Source organism: Rhinoderma darwinii, chromosome 13, assembly GCF_050947455.1.
Source record: "Rhinoderma darwinii isolate aRhiDar2 chromosome 13, aRhiDar2.hap1, whole genome shotgun sequence".
NCBI lineage: Eukaryota > Metazoa > Chordata > Amphibia > Anura > Rhinodermatidae > Rhinoderma > Rhinoderma darwinii.
In genome coordinates, this window is record NC_134699.1 from 42,130,358 (window position 1) to 42,151,833 (window position 21,476).

At 43.8% G+C, this 21,476-nt stretch overlaps 2 protein-coding genes across 2 annotated transcripts; one reads left to right on the plus strand and one right to left on the minus strand.

The window, feature by feature from the left end:
• Nucleotides 1-29: 29 nt before the first annotated feature.
• Nucleotides 30-11,949, minus strand: ACOT8 (acyl-CoA thioesterase 8). The gene is made up of 6 exons (XM_075846208.1): nt 11,734-11,949; nt 10,859-10,995; nt 8,157-8,382; nt 7,058-7,215; nt 1,652-1,843; nt 30-296 (listed from the first exon to the last, which is right to left on the minus strand). Exons 1-6 carry the CDS (start codon nt 11,853-11,855, stop codon nt 178-180), a joined length of 954 nt encoding a protein of 317 aa, XP_075702323.1. The 5' UTR covers nt 11,856-11,949; the 3' UTR covers nt 30-177.
• A 6-nt stretch (nt 11,950-11,955) lies between these two features.
• ZSWIM3 (zinc finger SWIM-type containing 3) lies at nt 11,956-16,612 on the plus strand. The gene is made up of 2 exons (XM_075846207.1): nt 11,956-12,809; nt 13,980-16,612. Exons 1-2 carry the CDS (start codon nt 12,655-12,657, stop codon nt 16,054-16,056), a joined length of 2,232 nt encoding a protein of 743 aa, XP_075702322.1. The 5' UTR covers nt 11,956-12,654; the 3' UTR covers nt 16,057-16,612.
• The last annotated feature ends 4,864 nt before the right edge of the window (nt 16,613-21,476 follow it).

The following is a 21,476-nucleotide window of genomic DNA, read 5'->3' on the forward strand; positions in this document are numbered from 1 at the left end:
GGGGGGGGGGGGAATCAGATTCCAAAACATTTTCAATAATTAGAGCAGATTTATTAAAATATACATTTATTTACAATTAGACTATTTTTATGACGGACCGGCAGATGAAGAAGTGGATTACAGGTTAGGAATTACTTTATTGAAGGAATTAGAAGTTTGTATGGGTCAGCGGTGTATTCACAGTTTGCTATTAGAAGGATCCTGCTTTACACGGAAGACCCCCTCCTGCGCACATGTGACCGCCAGTACTCCATCTCTTCTCCATAAGCGTCCATGTACCAGTCCCCGGGAGTTGCCTGTTACAAGAGACATGTAAACGAGAACATTACTTTACTCTTAGGGTATGTTCACACGGCGGGGGTCCGTAACGGCTGAAATTACGGGGATGTTTCAGCCTGAAAACATCCCCGTAATTTCAGCCGTACCGGCATGTGCAGGCGCTTGAACGCCGCGTCAATTACGGCCGTAATTAGCGCTGCTATTCATTGGAGTCAATGAATAGCGGCTCCAACTACGGCCAAAGAAGTGACAGGTCACTTCTACGCGGGCGTCTATTTACGCGCCGTCATTTGACAGCGGCGCGTAAATATACGCCTCGTGTGAACAGACAAACGTCTGCCCATTGCTTTCAATGGGCAGATGTTTGTCAGCGCTATTGAGGCGCTATTTTCAGACGTAATTCGGGGCAAAAACGCCCGAATTACGTCCGTAAATAGGCCGTATGAACATACCCTTAAAGGCATTCGATAAAACCATTCATATTCATGTCCGTATTTCAAAATACTTCTGTAAAAGAGTTCTACGTCTGTGTGCTGCACCAGGGGGAAGCTTTATGCAAAGGAAAATTGGAGCAGTTGCCCATAGCAACCTAGCAGTCATTTTACACAGGACCTTTAACCCCCTGCACGACAGCTGTTAAGCAGAAGTATGAAGCGAGCGCAGTTTGGGCACGCGCCATACTCAGCGGGTGATGGCAGTGTTATACAGCCGACACCTCGCTGCAATGGGTGAAATCAAAAATCAATTTGCTTCCGCCTGTTTAACACCTTAAATGCCGTGGTCAATCGCAACCACCACATTTAAAATTGATAGAATCAGGGGGGTGACCCCCCCCCCCCTCCATTGCACCCACCCCCATGATGTGATCGGGGTGTCTATGGTTGCCATGGCAGCCTGGAGGCCTAATAAAGGCCCCAGGTCTTAATAAAAAAAAAAGTTATGGCTTCTGGAAGGTGGGGAGGAAAAAAACGAATATAAAACTCAAATTGGCTTGTTTTATTAAGGGGTTAAAACTAAAGTTAGGATTCCCTTTCAACCAGTCTTGATAAACTTCCCCCAATGTTTTCACCGAACATCCCTTAAAGAATGCAGATCGCGGCACAATCGTTCTTGGTACTGCTTCTTCCCCTTGTGATTTTTAAGGCCACGCGCACAGGATGTGTAGAACGTGTGGATTTGCTGCAGGGATTTTCCGGTGGCGAGTCTGCAGCGTAATACAGTACCAGCAAACTAAACGAGATTTACCATTTTCAGCATATAAATTGACCTGTGGTGCAGATTTTAAAATATATAATATGCTTAGTAGTATAGTGTATATATACTATGGCGTTTTTTCTTTTATCTTCTACATAACCTTCTCTACCCCACTCACCTGCCCAGTGGCTTTCACACTCGTAAAGCATCCATTCATCCGCCCTGAACTGTGCATGGAACCACATGGAGTGGTCAAGGGAGGCCATAAATTTCATCCGAAGCTGAAGATGGGGAAGCATTGCGGTTCCCAGAAAAGAGTAGTCTGAAATATAGGCAGCTACGCAGCAGTGTAACGTCATGTCACCAGGACCTAAGAAAAGTGACGGGGGTGTATTAACTATGGTGTATTCAAAATGTTTACTAGAATTTTTTTATTTTTTTTATATTAAATGAAATTCCATTACTTTTTACTGCATTTAAATAAGACATATAACATGAATAAAGCTTTTTATACACCTGATTCTGAAAGCAAATTGTATTGTGTGAATTCAATCTGTCACAGCCTCAGGGAAGCTCCACAAGGAAGGCACGGGTTACCTTAAAATGATGAGTGTGGGACTTACCATGTACTGTAAAATATTTTGTGAAAGGAACAAGAAAAACTGACACTGGAAGGCCCCATGCACAGGACTGTAAAATCACCCGTAATTACGTGCCCATTCATTTCAATGACCGACAGACACCTTGCCGTATGTCTACGGGAGGGTGTGCGTGCCGTAGAAACCTGCCCAAAAAAAAATAGGACATGTCCTATTTTATTTTACGGACCGTGTTCCTATACTTTATAATGGGAGCGCGGCCCGTAAAAACGGCCGGCCGTGCCCATAATTACAGGTCGTAACTATGGGCACGGTCGTGTGCATGAAGCCTTATACCTAGAGCATGGCCTGATGAGGGAGGGGGCCGGGGCGATGCAGGACTCATGGATTCTTTCATTTCCCCTTCAGCCCTGCACTAGGTATAATACAATCTTATTTTTGTGCCGCTGTTTCAGTCGGAGGATTAAATGCTCCATACCCTCACCATGTTAATGAGTGCCAGTGCTCCCTAATGTTGGGGGTGAGGGAGATTTACTAGTTTTATTTTGTGGTCCACAAAGCGTTACAGTAAAGTTCCATACATTGCTATTGGCAGTAGCAGTTGGCTCGCTTTCCCATCACTAGTCCTACGGTTACCACTGAGCCTTTCTGATAGCAGACAAGAAGTGTAACAAAGAAAACTTTGATTTGGCACTGCTTCATTAAAAAGAAAAAAAAAATCCAGGTGTGTGGTACTACAGCCCTTTAACCCCTTGAGGATGCAGCCTGTTTTAGCTTTAAAGGACCAGGTAGATTTCTTCAAATGTGACGTGTCACTTTATGTGGTAATAACTATGGAAAGCTTTTATTTATCCAAGTAATTCTACGATTGTTTTCTCGTCCCACATGGTTTCATTTTCACAATGGTTAAGAGAAAAAGATCCCCAAAATTTGTAAAGCAACTTCTCCCGAGTACGGCAATACCCCACATGTGCTCAAAAACGGCTGTTTGGGCACACGGCAGGGCTCAGAATGGCAGGAGCGCGGTTTGGCATGCAGATTTTGCTGGATTGTTTTTTGGGCGCCATGTCACATTTGCAGAGCCCCTGAGGTACAAGTACAGTAGAAGCCCCTGAGAAGTGACTCCAATAAGAAAATACATACCTCAGGGCATTTATTTAGGGGGTAGTGAACATTTGGTAGGTGAAAATGAAAAATTTAAACGATTTCCAAAACTATGTTGTATTAGCGTCCAATTTTTCACTTTTACAAGGGGTAACAGGAGAAAGGAAAACAATTTGTTACTCAATTTCTCCCGAGTACAGAAATACCCCATGTGTGGCCTTAACTGCTGTTTTGGCACAAGGCAGACCTCAGAAGTGAAGGAGCGCCATTTGGCGCACAGATTTTGCTGGATTGGTGTTCGGGTACAATGTCGGATTTGTAAAGCCCCTGAGGTACCAGAGTACAGTGGAAAACCCAGATGTGTCACCCCATTTTGGAAACTACAGCCCTCAAGGCATTTATTGTTTGCCTGGAAATATGGCAGGGCTCAGGAGTGAAAGGTCTAATTGGTGATTTTCACAGCATTGGCCCACAATTGCAAGGCTCTGAGGTCAAATAGCAATATAAACCTCCAAGAAGTGACCCCCATTTTGGAAACTCTACCCCCTCAAGGCATTTAAGGGGTGCAGTGAGTATTTTCACTCAATACTATTTTACTAGAAAATAATGCGCAGTGGATTTTCCACGGATATGCCATTTTAGTGTACAATATGTTGTGCCCAGCTTGCGCCACTGAAGACAAATACCTTATAAACTGTGAAGCGGTTTCTCCCTTGTATGGTGATGTCATATGTGGATGTAAACTGCTGTTTGGGTACGCTGTAGGGTTCAGAAGGAAGGGAGCGTCATTTGGCTTTTAGAGCGCTGATTTAGCTTGGTAATTCTGTTTGGCATTTTGCTGGTATTTCAGTTTATAATGAGGGGGCATGTGTAATCTGTGCGGAGTACATCAGGGTATAAGCGGGTATAATAATGGGGTAAATAAATAATTCATAGACATGTGACCAGCGTCGCACTGATAAATAGCACCTAATCTTGTCCCCCTTTTGAAACACACTGCATATTTTATGTCGCCATATTCTCAGACCAAACTTTTTTTTTTTTCGTTTTGTGATGGAGTGGTGTAAGGGCTTGTATTTTACGGGACAATCTGTCATATTTATTGGTACCATCTTGGGGTACACAAGTTTTTTTTCATTTTGTACTCTGAGTCGGTGACCAAAAAACAGCAATTCTGCTATTTTTTTTTTTTTTTTTCCAGGGTTCACCGTGCACTATAAATGACATTTAATTCTGCGGTAACAGATGTATGACTTTTTTTTTGTGTTTTAATGTATTTGCGCAATAAAATCACTTTTTTTTAAAAAAAAATTAAAAAAAACAAAACATTTAGTTTACCATATTCTAACTTTTTTATTTTTCCATCAAGAAAGCCATGGGATGGCTTGTTTTTTGTGGAACGAAGTGTAGTTTTTATTGGTACCATTTCGGTGTACATTTTTTGGAAGGTGAAGTGACTAAAAAAGTGATTCTGGTATTGTTTTTTTATTTTTACATCGTTCGCCGCTCGGGATAAATAATGTATCTTTATAGTTCAGGCCGTTACGGACGCGGCGACACTAATTATGCATAGTTTATTTTTTTTCTACTAATAAAGGACTTAATAAGGGAAAGGGAAGACTTCTTTTTTTTTTTTTTTATTACTTGAAACTTTTACTTTTATTCTTTTACAACAATTTTTGTAAGTTTTTTTTTTAGTCCCACTAGGGACTTGAAGGTTTAATTGTCCGATCGTTGGTATAATACACTGCAATACTTATGTATTGCAGGGTATTATATCTGTCAGTTTTACACTGCAGGACCTAATCGCCTTCCATAGATGGCACATACGGAGGCCTTTGTTAGGCACTTGGTTGCCATAGCAACCATCGGTGCGTCGCAGGGGTGCCTGTGGTGTTGTAACCTCTTCGATGTGGCGATCCCTATTGACTTTTTGATCACTTTTTATTTCATTTTTTTGGAGCGCTAAGGTGACAAAACCAGCAATTTGCGTGTTTTATATATATTTTTTTTTACGGCATTCACTGAGCGGGTTAAACAATGCTATATTCATATAGTTCAGACTTTTACGGACGCGGCGATACCAGTTATGTTAACTTATTTTTTTTAACATTCAATTAGGGCAAAAATGTGAAAAGGGTTGTTTTTTTTTAACTCTTAATACTTTCTTTTTTTGGAACATAAAAAAAACCACAACCTTATTTAACTGTTTTTCAGTCCCCCTATGAGACTTGAAGCAGCGATCGTTGGATCGCTTGCATGATGTACTGCAATACTAATGTATTGCAGTATATTGTCATTCTGACAGCCTCCTCTGAAGCCCTGCCGGAGGCAAAGTTTCAAAGGAGTACAAAGATGGCAGACCTGGGGGCCTTTATTATGCCCCCAGGCTGCCATAACAACCGTTAACAGCCGATCGTGCCGTGTGGGGGGGGGGGGGGTTATGGCTTTTTTCAGGGGTTGCCCCCCCCTGATTAAAACAATTTAATTGCCGTGGTCGCAATTGACCGCGGCATTTAAGGTGATCTTTGATTCCGCCCGTTGCAACGAGGTGTAACACAGCCGTCACCCGCTGCGAATGCAGTGAGCTCAGCCCGTGAGCTCGCTAAATACTTCCCCTTAACCCTTATACAGTTGCGTGATATTGCGTGAAGGGGTTAATCGTAATTAAGGTTACACGTTCAATTAAAAGTGATTTTGATTTAGGTCATAAGCGCCTAGTCCTACAACCAAGCCGCCCGAGAATATTTAGGGAACGGATATAAATCTCTGCCTATTACAGTAAAAAAAAACTTAAAAAACAAGGTCTGCACCATGGAGTTTTAAGTTTGTCTACTTCTTGGCACTTGCGAATGGTTATTGATTACTAGACGTGCTCTTAAGTGAAACACACTGTGCCAACTAAAAGGCTGGACGTGCAAAGTGCAGCTGTAATAAAATGCCAGCGTCCTACTGACCAACCTGCGAATTCTAAAACCTATAATTACACAAGTCCACAATCTGCCATGACCTCATATATACCGATTATCGGATTCCATCGCTGCACAAGGGTTCAAAGTCCCATCAGCAAAGACAAAGGCGGTTATTCCACTATTGTAATCTAATAGGTTATCTATGCAATGTCCTAATATACAAAATAATAGATCACATATGTACAATGGATGTTCCCGCACACCACACCCCAATGCTGGAGGGGTTGTGGCTCTAAAGCCACGCTGTTCCACATATTATGGGACTGCCCTCTTATTAGTGATTACTGGAAACACATATTTGACCTCCTTAAACTTTTTAAACTTCGGATCCCAATATCTCATTTAGCTTTACTTTTCCTTCAGATTGAGGTTGTCCCTCCGCAATGTAGAATATTAGTGTGTACAATTTTAGTTATGGCTAAACTAGTACTAACGAGATATCTGAGAAATACTAAGGCTCCACCAATAGATGAGCGGATATCACTGATGGATATGTCTTATGTATATGACAAGATTATTGCTTATGGTAATTTTACATATGATGCCTTTGCTTGGGTTCATAGCCCTTACTGCACTTCTACATGATAACGGTCTGTCTCCCCTGTATATTTTATGCCTTGACCTTTTATTCTTAACCACCTTGTCAACTAGACGTGTAGCGCTGGCTTCTGCTTTAGTTTTGTTTAGGTTTATACTACAGTTCATGTAGGTTTTCTTATATCCACAAGAACGATGCATCTAGGGTCATACTATGCGCACATTGTAACTGGAAAACACGTCAATACTTGATATATGGCTTGTACATACTTAGGACTATCTACGCTTTCTATTGTATGTTCATATTTTCTGTAAAAATTCAATAAAAATCATTGAAACAATAAGAGGCGACATATGGCCTGCTGACATTACCTATAAGTCCCTTAGCTCGCACCCAAAACATCTGCCGTGGCTCCTGTGGCATACGATGGAACATGTCCGGTGGGTTGATTGGTTTGATCTCAATGGGGACGTCCTGAGCCAAGATTTTATTCAGGCCTAGCCTGTGCTTCTCCACCAGTGAGGGGTCCCTATAGGAAGAGGAGATTGGACTGCTTAATAATTGTGCCCCATGTTAAATGACAATGAACATAAATGGAATTTAAGGCCTAATTCAGACACATTTTAAGTCCTGGATTCTAAGGTCTGTTGGTAGAGGAGGAGAGAGTCATCAATCTTTACCTTCGCAAGCGATGGTGTGGCTGTAAGCGCTCTCTACCACTCTCCTCCCCGTGTGTGCAGAGTGGATCTTGTGACGGTCTAGTCAAATGTATAGTGGCAGCACAGGTAACCATACATATATATATATATATATATATATATATATATATATATATATATATACATACACACGGGATTCCGACAAATTGTATGCCAAAAACCCTTTTGCATTATGTTTGCCTATTAAAATCTATGGACACGTCAGATTTTGTGACTGGTGTGGGGTTTACAAGGATTTCACTGCTGTGTCGATCCTGCACTCTTACATGTGATCTACAAAATTAGAGAGGCAGGAGAGACACAGCTCTGCCAGGTTTCCTTGTGAAAATGTAGGCCTCACATATCAAAGCTGTGATCCTCAATCATCAAAATTAAAACAAAATGTCCCCTACGTCATGCTGTCCTCGATGAGCTGCATGAATTAGTGACAGACACCTGATTTCTGTCACGTATGTGTAGAATTCGTCATGTAAACATGGAGCCTGGCGTATTCATGAGCTGCGGGACGCCCTGTCATTTGCAGCTGATTGACAGCTTTCTCCCGACTACTTTTTATATGGAGAAAGCCATCAATCAGCTGTGGTAGGTGGTTCATGAATATGCCGGACTCGCAACAAACTGTAATGTTAACCAAACGACACCATTATCCGCACAGAAATGTCGTATGGCAGAAATCAGAAAGAATAAAGTAGGCGACAGATTCGCTTCAAACATCCGATCCAACAGAGAGAAGAAAGAAAAGCCGGCTTACTTCAAGTATTTGTATATAAGCTCGTCACGGGTAAGGAGCTCTTCTGGGAGGGGAACTGTTGGCATAGTGAACTGGTGCTGTAGGGGGCTCTCCTGGGAGAGATGGAAGGAAGCTTGACATGTGAGGATTGGTACTCCATGTTGTATCGCCTTCACAGACCGCACACTGAAGCTTCGCCCATCTCGTGTCCTCTCCACTTGGTACAACACTGGAACCTTGGGGTCCCCTGGTGGTGGATATAATAAGAAATCTCAGTATTGTAGACCGAGGCATAGAAAAAAGGCACATGGCGGACTGGCTATGGATGTGAGGAGCAGCCGAAACAGAATATAAAAAGATGGCTGCGCCCTGGAACCATTTAGGTTGGCGTGGTACCATCTGTACATAACTGAAGAGCAGAGGTATCTGAGCATTCAGCAACATAGGAAACGTGGACCGGTTCATTTAACAACTTGGGTTTATATGACTTTTTGATTACTTTTTCTTTTTTGGAACGAACAAGGAACTGACATTTTGGCATGGTTTTCTAGGTATTTTTATGCCATTTACCATGCGGAATAAATGTCATAATTTTACAGGTCATTACAGATGTGGCGTTACCAATTTTGTATCGTTTTTTTTTTTATTATTTCATCTTTCCCATAATAAGGCATTTTGCAAGGATAAAAAAAAATTGTTTTTTTTATTTTTTACTTGGGTTTACTTTATATAAACTTTGGAAGTATTTTTTGGCCCACTATGTGACTTGAACATCCAATCCTTTGATCTGTAAAAGCTCTTTGGTGCTGCAGTCACTGTTGACATGTAAGCGGGACCTAAGGGTCAGTTCACACAGTGTTTGTTTTAGGCTGATTTTGAGCCAGAAACCGCATCTGATTCAGCGTCAAAAAACACTCCAAATCTCCCCCCATGGATTTCAATAGGAGGCAGAAGAGGTTTTTTTCCCCCCCTGGCAGCTTCTCACCGCTAGTGGGAAAAAAAGCATTATGCCCTCTCTTGGAGCAGTTTCCGCCTACGCAGCTCGATTCATTAGAAAAAAAACGAATAATAGTCGTGACAAAAAGTCCAAAAATTCTGTCGTTTTAAAATCTACCTCAAATCTTGAAGGAATTTTGAGGCAGGTTTTGTTTCTGCCTGACAAAAACCTCCATGTGAACTTACCCTAAAGTGTTAAACGGCCGCCAATGGCACAAAATCAACTACTCAGCCTTTGCCATGGCCGCACTTTTATAGCGCTGTGCAGGAAATACCCCCGCCGTGAAGTGCTTACGTTTTCTTAACACAGAGAAACAGAAAAATAGAATTTAGATTTGTGTCTGCTATTGCCTAACATTTATTTTGATTTATAAAATGGCCTATTTAGGGGAATCACGTTGAGACTAGCGATACAGTGGCGGACCTTGATAACATGAATATTGTCAGTTGCTGCAGAATAAAAAATAAAAAACACGTATGGGTGGTCATTAAGGGGTTACACAGGGACATACATGATGCCCTTGAAAAGTTACACCAGCAGGCGATGTCTCAGCTATCCTGATTAATTCAATGGCAAGTCTAAGGCCTCATGCACACAAACGTATTTTTTTTCCTCCCGTAAATACGGGTCCTTTGTCACACGTATTCGACCAGTATTTACGGACCAGTTTTCTCTGCACTAATCGGCAGCCCCTTCTCTCTATCAATGCTGGATAGAGAGAAAGGGCAGCCCTTTCGGGCAGAGTTTCCGCAGCGGAACGCAGCGATTGTAAGTAAAAGAAGTTCATACGTACCCCGGCCGTTGTCTTGGCGACGCGTCCCTCTTGACATCCAGTCCGACCTCCCTGGATGACGCGGCAGTCCATGTGACTGCTGCAGCCTGTGATTGGCTGCAGCGGTCACATGGGCTGAAACGTTATCCCAGGAGGAAGAAGCAGGCAGTTCTGGGTAAGTATTAACTTTTTTTTGTTACAGGCTTTTGAAGTAACTTAAGACATCTATATTGTGAGCGCCGCGCATGGTACTCACTGTCCAGGGTGCTGAAAGAGTTACTGCCGATCAGTGCAGCCCCTTCTCTCTGTCCCGCACTGATCGTTTAACTCTTTCAGCACCCTGGACAGTGACTATCTCCTGACGTCGCCTAGCAACGCTCCCGTAATTACGGGTGCACGCACGTAGCCAATTGCGGGAGCCCCATAGACTTCTATGGGCCTGCCTGTGCCGTAATTACAGCCTGAAATAGGACATGTTCTATATTTTTCAACGGCCCGGGTACCTTCCCGTAAGCAAACGGGAAGGTACCCGTGGCCAATAGAAGTCTATGGGCCCGTAATTACGGACGTTTTTACGTTCGTGTGCAGTCAGAGATGCTGCTGACATACAGGGCTCATCTCCTGCTGTACAGCCCCGTGTCCCATACATACATTTGGGAACTGTGGTTTAGGGGTCTGTACAGCAGGCATCAGAGGTGCCCCTATTTAAAGAAAATCTCCGTTACCAGCCTACATTGCAAGACAGGATAATAAATTAAAAGATCATATTACCAGCGAACCCTCTCTAAAAGAACACCTCTTTACCTAGAGGAGATTTTCTGTGACAGATGTTATGTTCCATCATACACTATGTATATTTGCCTTCTTTGAGAGGACCACCCAACTAGAAGACAATTCTTCAATGCAATGGTCGTCAGAGGTTTCACTGTATTACTAACAAGCTAAACGTCTTACCTGCTCGCACAAAGTAGCAGTGCAGGGAGTGAACGTACTCTCCATCACCCACAGAGCTAGAAGCGGCCACTAAAGCCTGCCCAACAATCTGACCACCAAATAGTCTCTGCGTGGTAGGCACCCAGTGATGAGAACCTCTGCAAAGAAACAAAAAAAAAAGTTTATTTTCACCCCAGAGACCTAAACATGAAAACTTTGAACTCAGCCTGCTAGTCCTAGCACAATATCCCCCCCCCCCCCCCCACCCGCGCTCAAACGTGAATGAACAACTTGTTCCAGAATTTTTAAGCTTGGCCATTCTCAGAACATGGTACAATTCCTTTAGAAGCATGGCACATCAAGTTCATCCGATTATCCTGCAATGATGATCCAGAGGAAGGCAGAGGCCAATTTTCCTTGTTTTAGGAAAAAAATTCCTTCCCGACTCCAATATGACAATCAGAATAAATCCCTGGATCAACAATCCATCTCCATTAACACATTCAGGACACAGCCTGTTTTGGCCTTAGGGACACAGCCAATTTTTTCAAATCTTACATGTACCCAAAACTGTACACAATATTCCAGGTTCTGGTCATGTGCATCTATGCCCCTTCTGATGCACTCCATGATCTTATTGGTGTACTATCTTTACACTACATTCTTGGTAGTCAGGACTTCTAGAACATGGCGCACACATCTGATACATCTAGCCTGTCACCTATCTACACTGTGTTGTCTCTATTAAAATGGCGTATAATGGAGCACTACAAGTCAAAAGCTAGACAGAAGACAAATGTCAGTGCGGATAATGCCTCACTCATTGACTGATACATGCTAGGAGTTGTACTGACTTTACCCACTACAGGTTGTGTCGCAGCTAATATGAGACGTACCTGTAAAGATCTTTATCCAACGGCTCCAAATTCAGGACGCTGGTGACCAACACACTCCTCAAATCCTGTTGCCCTTTCTCCTCTGGCTCCGGCATGTCATCCGGCTGTAGGGAAGCGGCCATCTTCCAAGTCACGTGATATAAGGATCACATGATAACGCGACAGTTTGGAAGCACAGCCTCCGAAACATCCCCGAGCTCATTCGCGATACAATAACCGGAAATGACGTAAGGCAGCAAAGAAAATTGACCAACGCTATTGGTTAGGACCCGCTGGATCGTTATTATTGGTTGCCTAGCGTGACTTTACACTTCCGCCTTGTAAACGAGCAAAGTAATTGCGACGTCGGATTTAATCGTTCTCTGATCACGTGCACACATTTTCCTTTTCGATTGGTTAAACTTTTAGCGACCTTTGTAACCGTGTGACTAATTGGTTAAGCTGAGTGGGCGGTGGCTGTGTCCCAGTATAAAAATGTTGTAAAATAGTACGCTAGTGGTCAAAATCGGTTCAGGGGAATAGACTGAGGATATAAGAGTCAGTGCAAGTGGCATGCGAACCACAGTTGCTCGCCCAAGGACGATACAAGTGGCAGGAACTTACTAGTCCACCCAGAGAAGACCCCGGAGCCAATGAGAGGTTCTTCCTCGTCAATTCCTGCGTGCTATATTCAGCATAGTGATGCAGCTGAAGTCAAGGAGTCCATAGAGCTCAAAGGCCAATTAAAAAAAATCGGACAGGCTATTTCCAGATGTATGGAAGGCATTAATAGAAGGCATCAAGGAACTAACTGGACGAATGAAGCCTGCTCAGGATACATATACTTATATTTAGTGCATCAATGACCATCTGACCTTGATCATTTATAAGGCGAAACCATAACCCTGAACAAACCCAGTACTACCGATCACTCCGATCACCATGCAGCGGGGAACGTGCTTCATCAACTATGAGGATTTCAAGGAGTGCCTTCGTGCACACAGAAAAGAAACCAAATCCATCTACAGCATCCATAGCAGTGTGTCTGTCCGGCACCACAATAGCAAGTTCAGCAGCGATATACGCCCAGACATCATGTAAGGACATTGATAGAAGCTTTTTTTTCCCCCCCTCAAATCCAAATGATTTTGTTACCTTTTGGGTATTCTGAATGGCTGAATAAATAAGCAGATTAATATAGCCATGTTTATTACCACCTAGCTTTCCCGGAAACAGGTCCAACGGAAAAAATGCTAAATAGGACCGGTGATGTCTTTTTCTTTATTTAGCACTTAAAGGGTTTGTCCCACCGTAGGTCCGTTTTCTAAAATCACCAGTAATCTGCCCTATGTTTAAAAATCATAAATTGCATTATACTATTATATTACCGTTCTAAAATGGCTCTTTCGCCGGCCTCCGTGTGTTCCTAACGCAGCACCTTATATATTCCGTCTTGTGACCACTGCATCCATACTGATGTAATAGTCCCTATGGATGTCATTAGTACGTGTGGAAGCCAGCTGCACGGGACCGCTGCAAAGTTTTAAAGGCATGCATACTGTAGATGTGCATGAGGCAGCTTTATGGAGTTTTACCTGTGTGCTCTCTCAGCCAATCACAAGAACAGACAGAACTTGGGTTGCGGCGCCCAGCTGCACAGACTCATTTACTAAAAGTGTAGCTAAACGTTCGACAAACTTCTGACATGTCAGAAGTTTGTATTGGTGGGGGTCCGAAGACTGAGACCCCCACTAATCACTAGAACGAAGCAGCTGAAGCACTCGTGTGAGCGTTCAGCCGCTTTGTGTCTGTTCGGCTTTTTCTGGAAATGAATGTATCGGTGTACGGGCTCAATACAAAGTCTACAGGCCTGTACTCCGATACATTTAATAAAGCCGAACAGAAACGAAGCAGCGGAGTTCTCACACGAGGGCTTCAGCTGCTTAGTTCTAGCAATTGGTGGGGGTCTCCGTGCTCGGGACCCCACAAATACAAACTTCTGACATGTCAGAAGTTTGTCGAACATTTAGCTACACTTGAAGCAGTCTATGCAGATGTAAGGAACCAACTCCAGTCTTCTCTTTGCTTCATATAAGCTGAGTGTTAAATGAAGGACGATAACTGGCACGTGTTCACAGTCTTCAACACCGCCAATTGGTGGGCCAATATTATTGGGTATAGATGACCCCTTCTCCCACTAGCTTTTTTTTATGTAAGGACAACTTTATATTCTGCATTGTAGTTATGTATTTATTTCTGATTTTCAGATTCACAGAGGTGAAGTTTTGTTGTTCCAAGCTTAAAGAAAACAATTGTAAAAGAAAGGCGCTAGATGGTGTCTGTCCAGCCTATTTCTTACTGGAATACGATATGGAACTAGATCGTTTGGTGGTTAAAGAAGAATGTTCAACTCACGTTCATTCTAAAGACACAAACCCACCTCAAGCATCTCTCGATCATCTACCTGAAAAGGGAGAACACTTGTCACCTGACTTGGAAGTACCATATAAGAAAGTTTGCAACAAAAGTCCAACTGTGTCTTCCGTGATAAAGAATGACCAGGAGAAAGTTCAACAAGACACCCCATCCTTATGCACGCCCCAGAGTAATTTGCCTTTAACAATGCCGGATATTGGTGAAGGCCATAGCAAACCTACAACTGCTATTAAAGACTACACACCTGAGGTATTATCCGTACATCCCGTTTCACGCCTGCACGATTTCATTAAAAACTTTCAAAAAGGAGACGTTGGCTCCAAATCGTCACTGACCGTTGGAGGTCAAAATCAACTGGAGCAGCTCTGTTTTCAAACAAGTAACATGAGTATCTGGTTCCTAAAGTTCCCAGAGAGCCTTTTGCTTCACAGGGTTTCCAGCAAAGATGGGTACGTTCTGTATGCTTTCCTAGTGGAAACCAAAGAACGCATGGCTAAAATCGTTCACTTTTCTTTTGTAAAAGAAGATAATGCAAAGAACATCTCCAAAATGCTGGAAATGCATAAACACTTTAATTCTGAATGGCCAAAGCTAAAAGTCATCTATACAGATATAGCTTTTGGACATATTGATATTCTAAAGGAAGCCTTTCCATCTGCGCAGATCTTACTTTCGGTATATCACACGGTGCGTCACATTGAAAAGAAAACCAAAGGATCTGCTGACTTTAAGCACTGGGTCCATAAATGGATGGACGATGCAATCTATCACACAACCCCTCAGAAGTTAAACTTCTTAGCGGAGAAACTTGAACACAAATTAGACCAAGACCTGTATGCTAAACTTTACACCGACTGGTTCTCAAGTGAGCTTCTGTGGTACATGCATGTAAAGAAAGGCATTCACGCTTGTAACACTTACATGGACAGCGTAGGACAGATTGATGAAACCATCTATAGTTGCCTTTCGAAGCAGGGGTCAATGGAAAATGCGATCCAAGAGTTTCTTAAATCTGCAGACTGTTTCAACAACCAAGGGCTGGAGAAGCAGAATGCTGGTGCTTCAGGCTTTTCCAGGAATGTGTTTAGAGCAAAACCCAAAAATACTACCAAAAAATTACACCCTATCCTACCGGCACTTTATTCTCCTCCATCTGCTTCAGAGGTCTCCGTTAAACCCAAGAAGATGAAAGCCACCTGCCAACCAAATAAGTCCATTCTGAACAATGATTTCTTTCTCGGCCCTAAGATGGGTGTCTGGAGAACAATTAAACTACCAAATAAAATGTTACTGTCCCTTAAAGAGTTCTGCAATGATGTTGGCTTTCAGCTGTGTTCAAAAGAGTGGGAAGTAGTTCGGAGATCCACTCATCTGATCAATAAGAGACCTAACTTCACTGCTGTCCAAATCCTAGAAGAGACCCACAGCGTGTCTTTAAGTGGCCACTCGTGTACCTGCTACTTTAACACAAACTATAAATTGCCTTGTCGTCATATTTTGAGCATGCTTTATGTATACAGAAAGCCAGTGGAAGAGAACATGGTCAGTCTCCAATGGAGTAAGAAATATGTGAAACCCATATCAAACTCGAGGGTTTATGGTAAGGTCATGCACTATACAAAAAATGGGGCAGAAACTATGGCAAGGATTGGCATGATCAAGAGTCTGGCTAAGGAATTTTATAACCTCCTCATGCAGTGTGATGGACCCGAAATGCAAGTGAGGGTTTCTATGTTACAAATGATGGTTGATAGGTGGCGCAATGAGTCAAGTGGCAAGATGCCGTATCTGGCACAAGATGAGGTAAATGAACTCCCTTACAGGTGGGTGAAGAAAGAGCCACTAGAAGGAGAAAACAACTCTTGCCATGAGCTGTGTAGGATGGACCCTAACCCGCCTCTGAGTTGAAAAAAACTTGTCCGGATCAAAATAAGATATTTGGTGTTACTCAGGTTTCTTTCTATAACTGTAAATTTAGTTTAAAATTACCTCAAAGCAAATCGAGAGCGTAAAGATCTCAAACAGTACAGATTCCAGGACCAGAGTTTGGGAGATTTTTATACTGTGCCCGGTATCCAGCTGAAAAGGACATTGTGAGCTGCTGTCAGGGAGCTGGTCTCGGGCAATCCGCATTATTGGGAGTTAGGGTAGCCTGGGATTAGAAAAAAAAATTTATTTATTTTTTTTCCCTTGAAACAGCGCCACTCTTGTCCAGGGGAATAGCTGCAATTCCAGTTACAACCCGTGAACATGAAGAAAAAAAAAAAAAACAGAACTTTTTTCTAATCTCAGAAAACCCCTTTAAGTATAGGTGGCCAAAATAACACTCCAATGCTCCCAAATGTCTTTTTCAGCTGGATGCCAACCCTTCCAAACTCCAATTTCTGAGGATTGTTAAAGAGGCTCTGTCACCAGATTTTGCAGCCCCTATCTGCTATTGCAGCAGATCGGCGCTGCAATGTAGATTACAGTAACGTTTTTATTTTTAAAAAACGAGCATTTTTGGCCAAGTTATGACCATTTTCGTATTTATGCAAATGAGGCTTGCAAAAGTACAACTGGGCGTGTTGAAAAGTAAAAGTACAACTGGGCGTGTATTATGTGTGTACATCGGGGCGTGTTTACTACTATTACTAGCTGGGCGTTGTGTATAGAAGTATCATCCACTTCTCTTCACAACGCCCAGCTTCTGGCAGTGCAGCACTGTGACGTCACTCACAGGTCCTGCATCGTGTCGGCACCAGAGGCTACACTTGATTCTGCAGCAGCATCAGCATTTGCAGGTAAGTAGCTACATCGACTTACCTGCAAACGCCGATGCTGCTGCAGAATCATCTGTAGCCTCTGGTGCCGACACGATGCAGGACCTGTGAGTGACGTCACAGTGCTGTACTGCCAGAAGCTGGGCGTTGTGAAGAGAAGTGGATGACACTTCTATACACAACGCCCAGCTAGTAAAAGTAGTAAACACGCCCCGATGTACGCACATAATACACGCCCAGTTGTACTTTTACTTTTCAACACGCCCAGTTGTACTTTTGCAAGCCTCATTTGCATAAATACGAAAATGGTCATAACTTGGCCAAAAATGCTCGTTTTTTAAAAATAAAAACGTTACTGTAATCTACATTGCAGCACCTATCTGCTGCAATAGCAGATAGGGGTTGCAAAATCTGGTGACAGAGCCTCTTTAAGCTCTTAACACCCACTTGATGCCCCGTGTTGAGGGTCTCCTGACAGAGGAGCTTTAGGCCCCATGCACACGACCGTAAACAATCTCCGTAATTGTGGACCGTAATACGGTCCGCAATTACGGACCCGTCCGGTTCTATTGGTCGCGGACACTTTTCCGTACCGCTACAGATAGGTGTCCGTGCCATAGAACCGTGTCGGGAATTATGGAGCATGTCCTACTTTTCGGTTTTTACGGGCCGTGTGCCCATACTTTGTATGGGGCACGGCCCGAATTGGCGGCTGTCGACAGCCGGCCGTGCCCGCAATCGCGGGCCATGATTACGGGCAAAGCCGTGTGCATGAGGCCTTAGTGTGTAATTCCATTTTCAACATTTCATAGTTTGAAACAAAATAAAAAGTTGAGTAACATTGCATATTTGTTTGCCTTTGAAACACAGCTGTGACTGAACAGCTTAGCACCAACTGAGTAAATATCATGAGAACGCAGCATCCCTTTACTGAGGTTTATTGGAACCAGTGGAGACTTTTCCCATTAGGGTCAGAGCTTTAGAAAAATGATAGCACAATTGTGGTTGCTAGGAGCAACTTCTCCAATTTCTACTAGTTTTTATCTCCACTGTAGCTTAAAATCTGTATAAGTAAATACAAATATGTAGTTACTCATCATTTTATATAGATTTTCACTGAAATGTGGTAAAAAAATGTGTTCATCCTAGAAAATGTTATATTAAGAAATGTTCATTTGAATACAGTTCTACTGTACTTAATTAAAATATAGTTGTGTACAGTTTGACATTTGTTGTACCACACGACAGATAAAGTTCTTTGTTTCTTCTACACTGACCAGGCAATCTGTTGTTTAGAGGGCATTATGTATGATCATCAATACGATGTTCTAATGTTCTGCTTCAGTGTATTGCAAGTCGTTTTTGTACAGATGGGCACATGGTGCACCACTAAAATGTTTTAGTTTAAAAATTGTGTCGTCCTGTATTATTATAGTTGTCTTCTCACAGGTTGTACCCTTCATTGAAATGAATAGAAACCCTAAAATGAAGAAACCCTAGTGCCGAGGGTGGTTGTGAGCTGTCATGTATCAGACTTACATCGAAAAGGGAGGGGAAGTGTAGAAGACTGGTTGACCAGAAGACATAGATCCATAACTGACAAAATAGCAAAGCGGCATCGGTGACGGATTACCATATAGGGGGTCAATGGCCTTGATTAGATGCACATTGCGGTTTTGTTGTGTTTTTTTCCTGCAAATCACATTAAAACCGTGACCAAAGTGATGTGTGCAGAATCTGCAAAAAGGACCTTCAGAGATAAGGTAATATGACCAGATGTTTGCAGGTCCTGAAGCCAGAGAGCTTCTATGTAAGTGCATGGAGTCTGGTGTCTGTATTAGTTTGGGTGGTCTGGTATCTGTGTTTAGGGGTTCTCGGGTCTGTACTAGTTTATGTGGTCTGGGGTATTGGTTTAAGGGGTCTGTATTTAGGACGTCTGGTCAGGGATATTTATTTGTTTAGTTGCTTTATTCTGGAGTCAGTATTTAGGTAGTCTGGGTCTATTTATTTAGATTGTCCATTTGTTTAACCTGTTGCGAACCTGCTACGCAATAGTCCGGCACACGCCGCTTATTGAAGCAGATCTGCACCGTACTATTGCGGAGCAGGAATAAACGGTCACTATGTGAAATCACATAGTGATAACACAGCGACGGCAGCTGTCATTGACAGCTGACCGTCTCTGTTACCGGGCTGGGGACCAATCCACATGACCCCATGCCGGCGATTGCTGTGATTGGTCAGTCTTCAGAGACTGGCCAATCACAGCTGTCTGTGACATCGTCTACAAGTGGATGAAGCGGGCATAGGAGCTGTACTCTGTCACGTTAGGCACGTAGACCCACTGGGCCGTACCGCCTTGACGGTATGGCAGCTGGCCAACAGGACGCAGGTCACAGTCTATAGTTCGTATAGTGTACCTGTGGCAGCTCGGACAGTAGCGAGACAGGCTCGGCTGGGACTAGGCAGCAGTCAGGCGTGGTGTAGCAGGACAGGCGTGGTATACAGCACAGCATGACTTCAGCTCAGCACGGCACTTAACCAGGATAGCACAGGATACAGGAACGGGGAACTGGGAAACACTAGGAGACCATTTGCTTAGACAAACTTTAGGTACGACAACGCTCAGGCATGGGAGGAAGGGGCTGAGCCCTTCTTATAGTCCAGGGTACCCATGGGCTAATTTTGACATTAACTTCAGGTGTGCGCTGGCCCCTTTTAAGAGCAGGCACAAGCGTAAGCGTGCGCGCCCTACGGGACCCGCCCGAAGTAAGCGGAAGTGTGCGCTGGCGTCTCCTCAGGAGGAGACTGGGGCCAGCGCTCGCAGACTCATGGCTGCAGCCGTCAGGAGGTGAGTGAGCCTGGCGTGCATGGAAAAGACAGTATCCCCCCTCTTACGCCCCCTCCTCTTGGGACCAGAGCGAGAGAGAAACTCCTACAGAAGGGTAGGAGCATTGAGGTTCTCATCTGGCTCCCAGGACCTCTCTTCAGGACCAAACCCCCTAATCCATCAAATAAAAAGTTTTCCCTCTTACTCTCTTGGTGTCCAAGATCTCCTTAATCTCGAAGATGTCCGAAGGACCGCTGGAGGCAACCGCAGGGCTAGGAGTCTTGGTATAGCGGTTCAGAACTACCGGCTTCAGGAGGGAGACATGGAAGGAGTTTTGGATCTTGAGGGTAGGAGATGTCAGTGAGGAGAAGTTTGGAATGAACGGTCTATAAAAATTGTCGAATCCCAGAAAGCACTGTATGGCCCTCAAGCCTTGAGGGCATGGCCATTCCAGGACGGACTTTACCTTTTCAGGATCCATCTTGAGACCTCGATTCGAGACAATGTAGCCCAGGAAGGGTAGCGCATCTCCCTCAAACACGCACTTCTCCACCTTGGCGTACAGGCGATTCTCCGTTAACCGCAGCAAAACTTGACAGACATGTCTCTGATGAGTCATAGGATCTGGAGAAAAAAATCAAGATGTCATCAAGATAGACCACAACACAAACATAGAGGAGGTCACAGAAGATGTAATTAACGAACTCCTGGATGACCGTGGGAGCATTACACAGGACGAATGGCATTACTAGATATTCATAGTGTCTGTCACGGGTGTTAAATGCAGTCTTCCATTCGTCACCCTGGCGAATCCGGATTAGGTTGTAAGCCCCACGCAGGTCTAGTTTGGAAAAAATCTTGGCACCACGTATACAGTTCTGAGATCAATGGCAACGGATAGTTATTTTTCACCGTGATCTGGTTAAGACCCTGGTAGTCAATACAAGGACGCAGGGAACCATCTTTTTTTTTGACGAAGAAGAACCCGGCTCCTGCCGGGGAGGAAGACTTCCGTATGAAGCCACTCTCCAAGTTCTCCTTAACATAGGCGGACATGGACAGAGTCTCTGGCAAGGAAAGAGGGTATACCCTACAACGGGGAAGGGATGCACCAGGAATCCGCTCGATAGGACAGTCATACGCCCGGTGTGGGGGCAGCGTCTCCGCCTCTCTTGCTGAAGACGTCCCAAAAAGCAGCATAATAACCAGGCAATCCTGACTGGGTCTTGTAGTCAACGCCAAGGCAGGCCCAGCAGCACAGGGTTAACGGCCTTGGACAAGACAAAGAACAAGAGAAGCTCGGAATGGAGAGCTCCCACTTGGAGCCTCAGTGGCTTGGTCACAGCTACAACTGGGTCTGACAGAGGTAGTACATTTACAGATGCAACCATCAATGGCCTCTCCAGAGGGGTAGTGGTTAATTGGAGAAGATCCACCAGGTCTCTATGAATGAAATTAACCGCAGATCCAGATACGCAGAGACCCAATGTGTTTTTTCGCCAGACATTATGGTGACAGGAATGGACAATTTAGATGAAAGTCCTTCTTTATCCAAGGTTGTCTCTCCTACCAACCCTATGCTTTGGGGCTTTTGGGGACACAGACGCACAAGATGGCCTCTGAGGCCACAATATAGACAAAGTCCCGAGGTGCGTCTGCGTTGTCTATCCTGGGTAGATAGCTTAAACTGGTCCATCCTCACAGACTCCTTAGGAGGATCGGCATCTGAGGACAGC

Excerpts from the sequence above, each read along its gene's own strand:
- ACOT8 (XM_075846208.1), bottom strand. The coding sequence starts at position 11,855 with ATGGCCGCTTCCCTACAGCCGGATGACATGCCGGAGCCAGAGGAGAAA. Across the intron at positions 10,996-11,733 it reads TTGGATAAAGATCTTTACAG|AGGTTCTCATCACTGGGTGC; the intron begins GTACGTCTCATA and ends GTTTCTTTGCAG. Across the intron at positions 8,383-10,858 it reads CTGCTACTTTGTGCGAGCAG|GGGACCCCAAGGTTCCAGTG; the intron begins GTAAGACGTTTA and ends ATCCACCACCAG.
- ZSWIM3 (XM_075846207.1), top strand. The coding sequence starts at position 12,655 with ATGCAGCGGGGAACGTGCTTCATCAACTATGAGGATTTCAAGGAGTGC. Across the intron at positions 12,810-13,979 it reads GATATACGCCCAGACATCAT|ATTCACAGAGGTGAAGTTTT; the intron begins GTAAGGACATTG and ends TCTGATTTTCAG.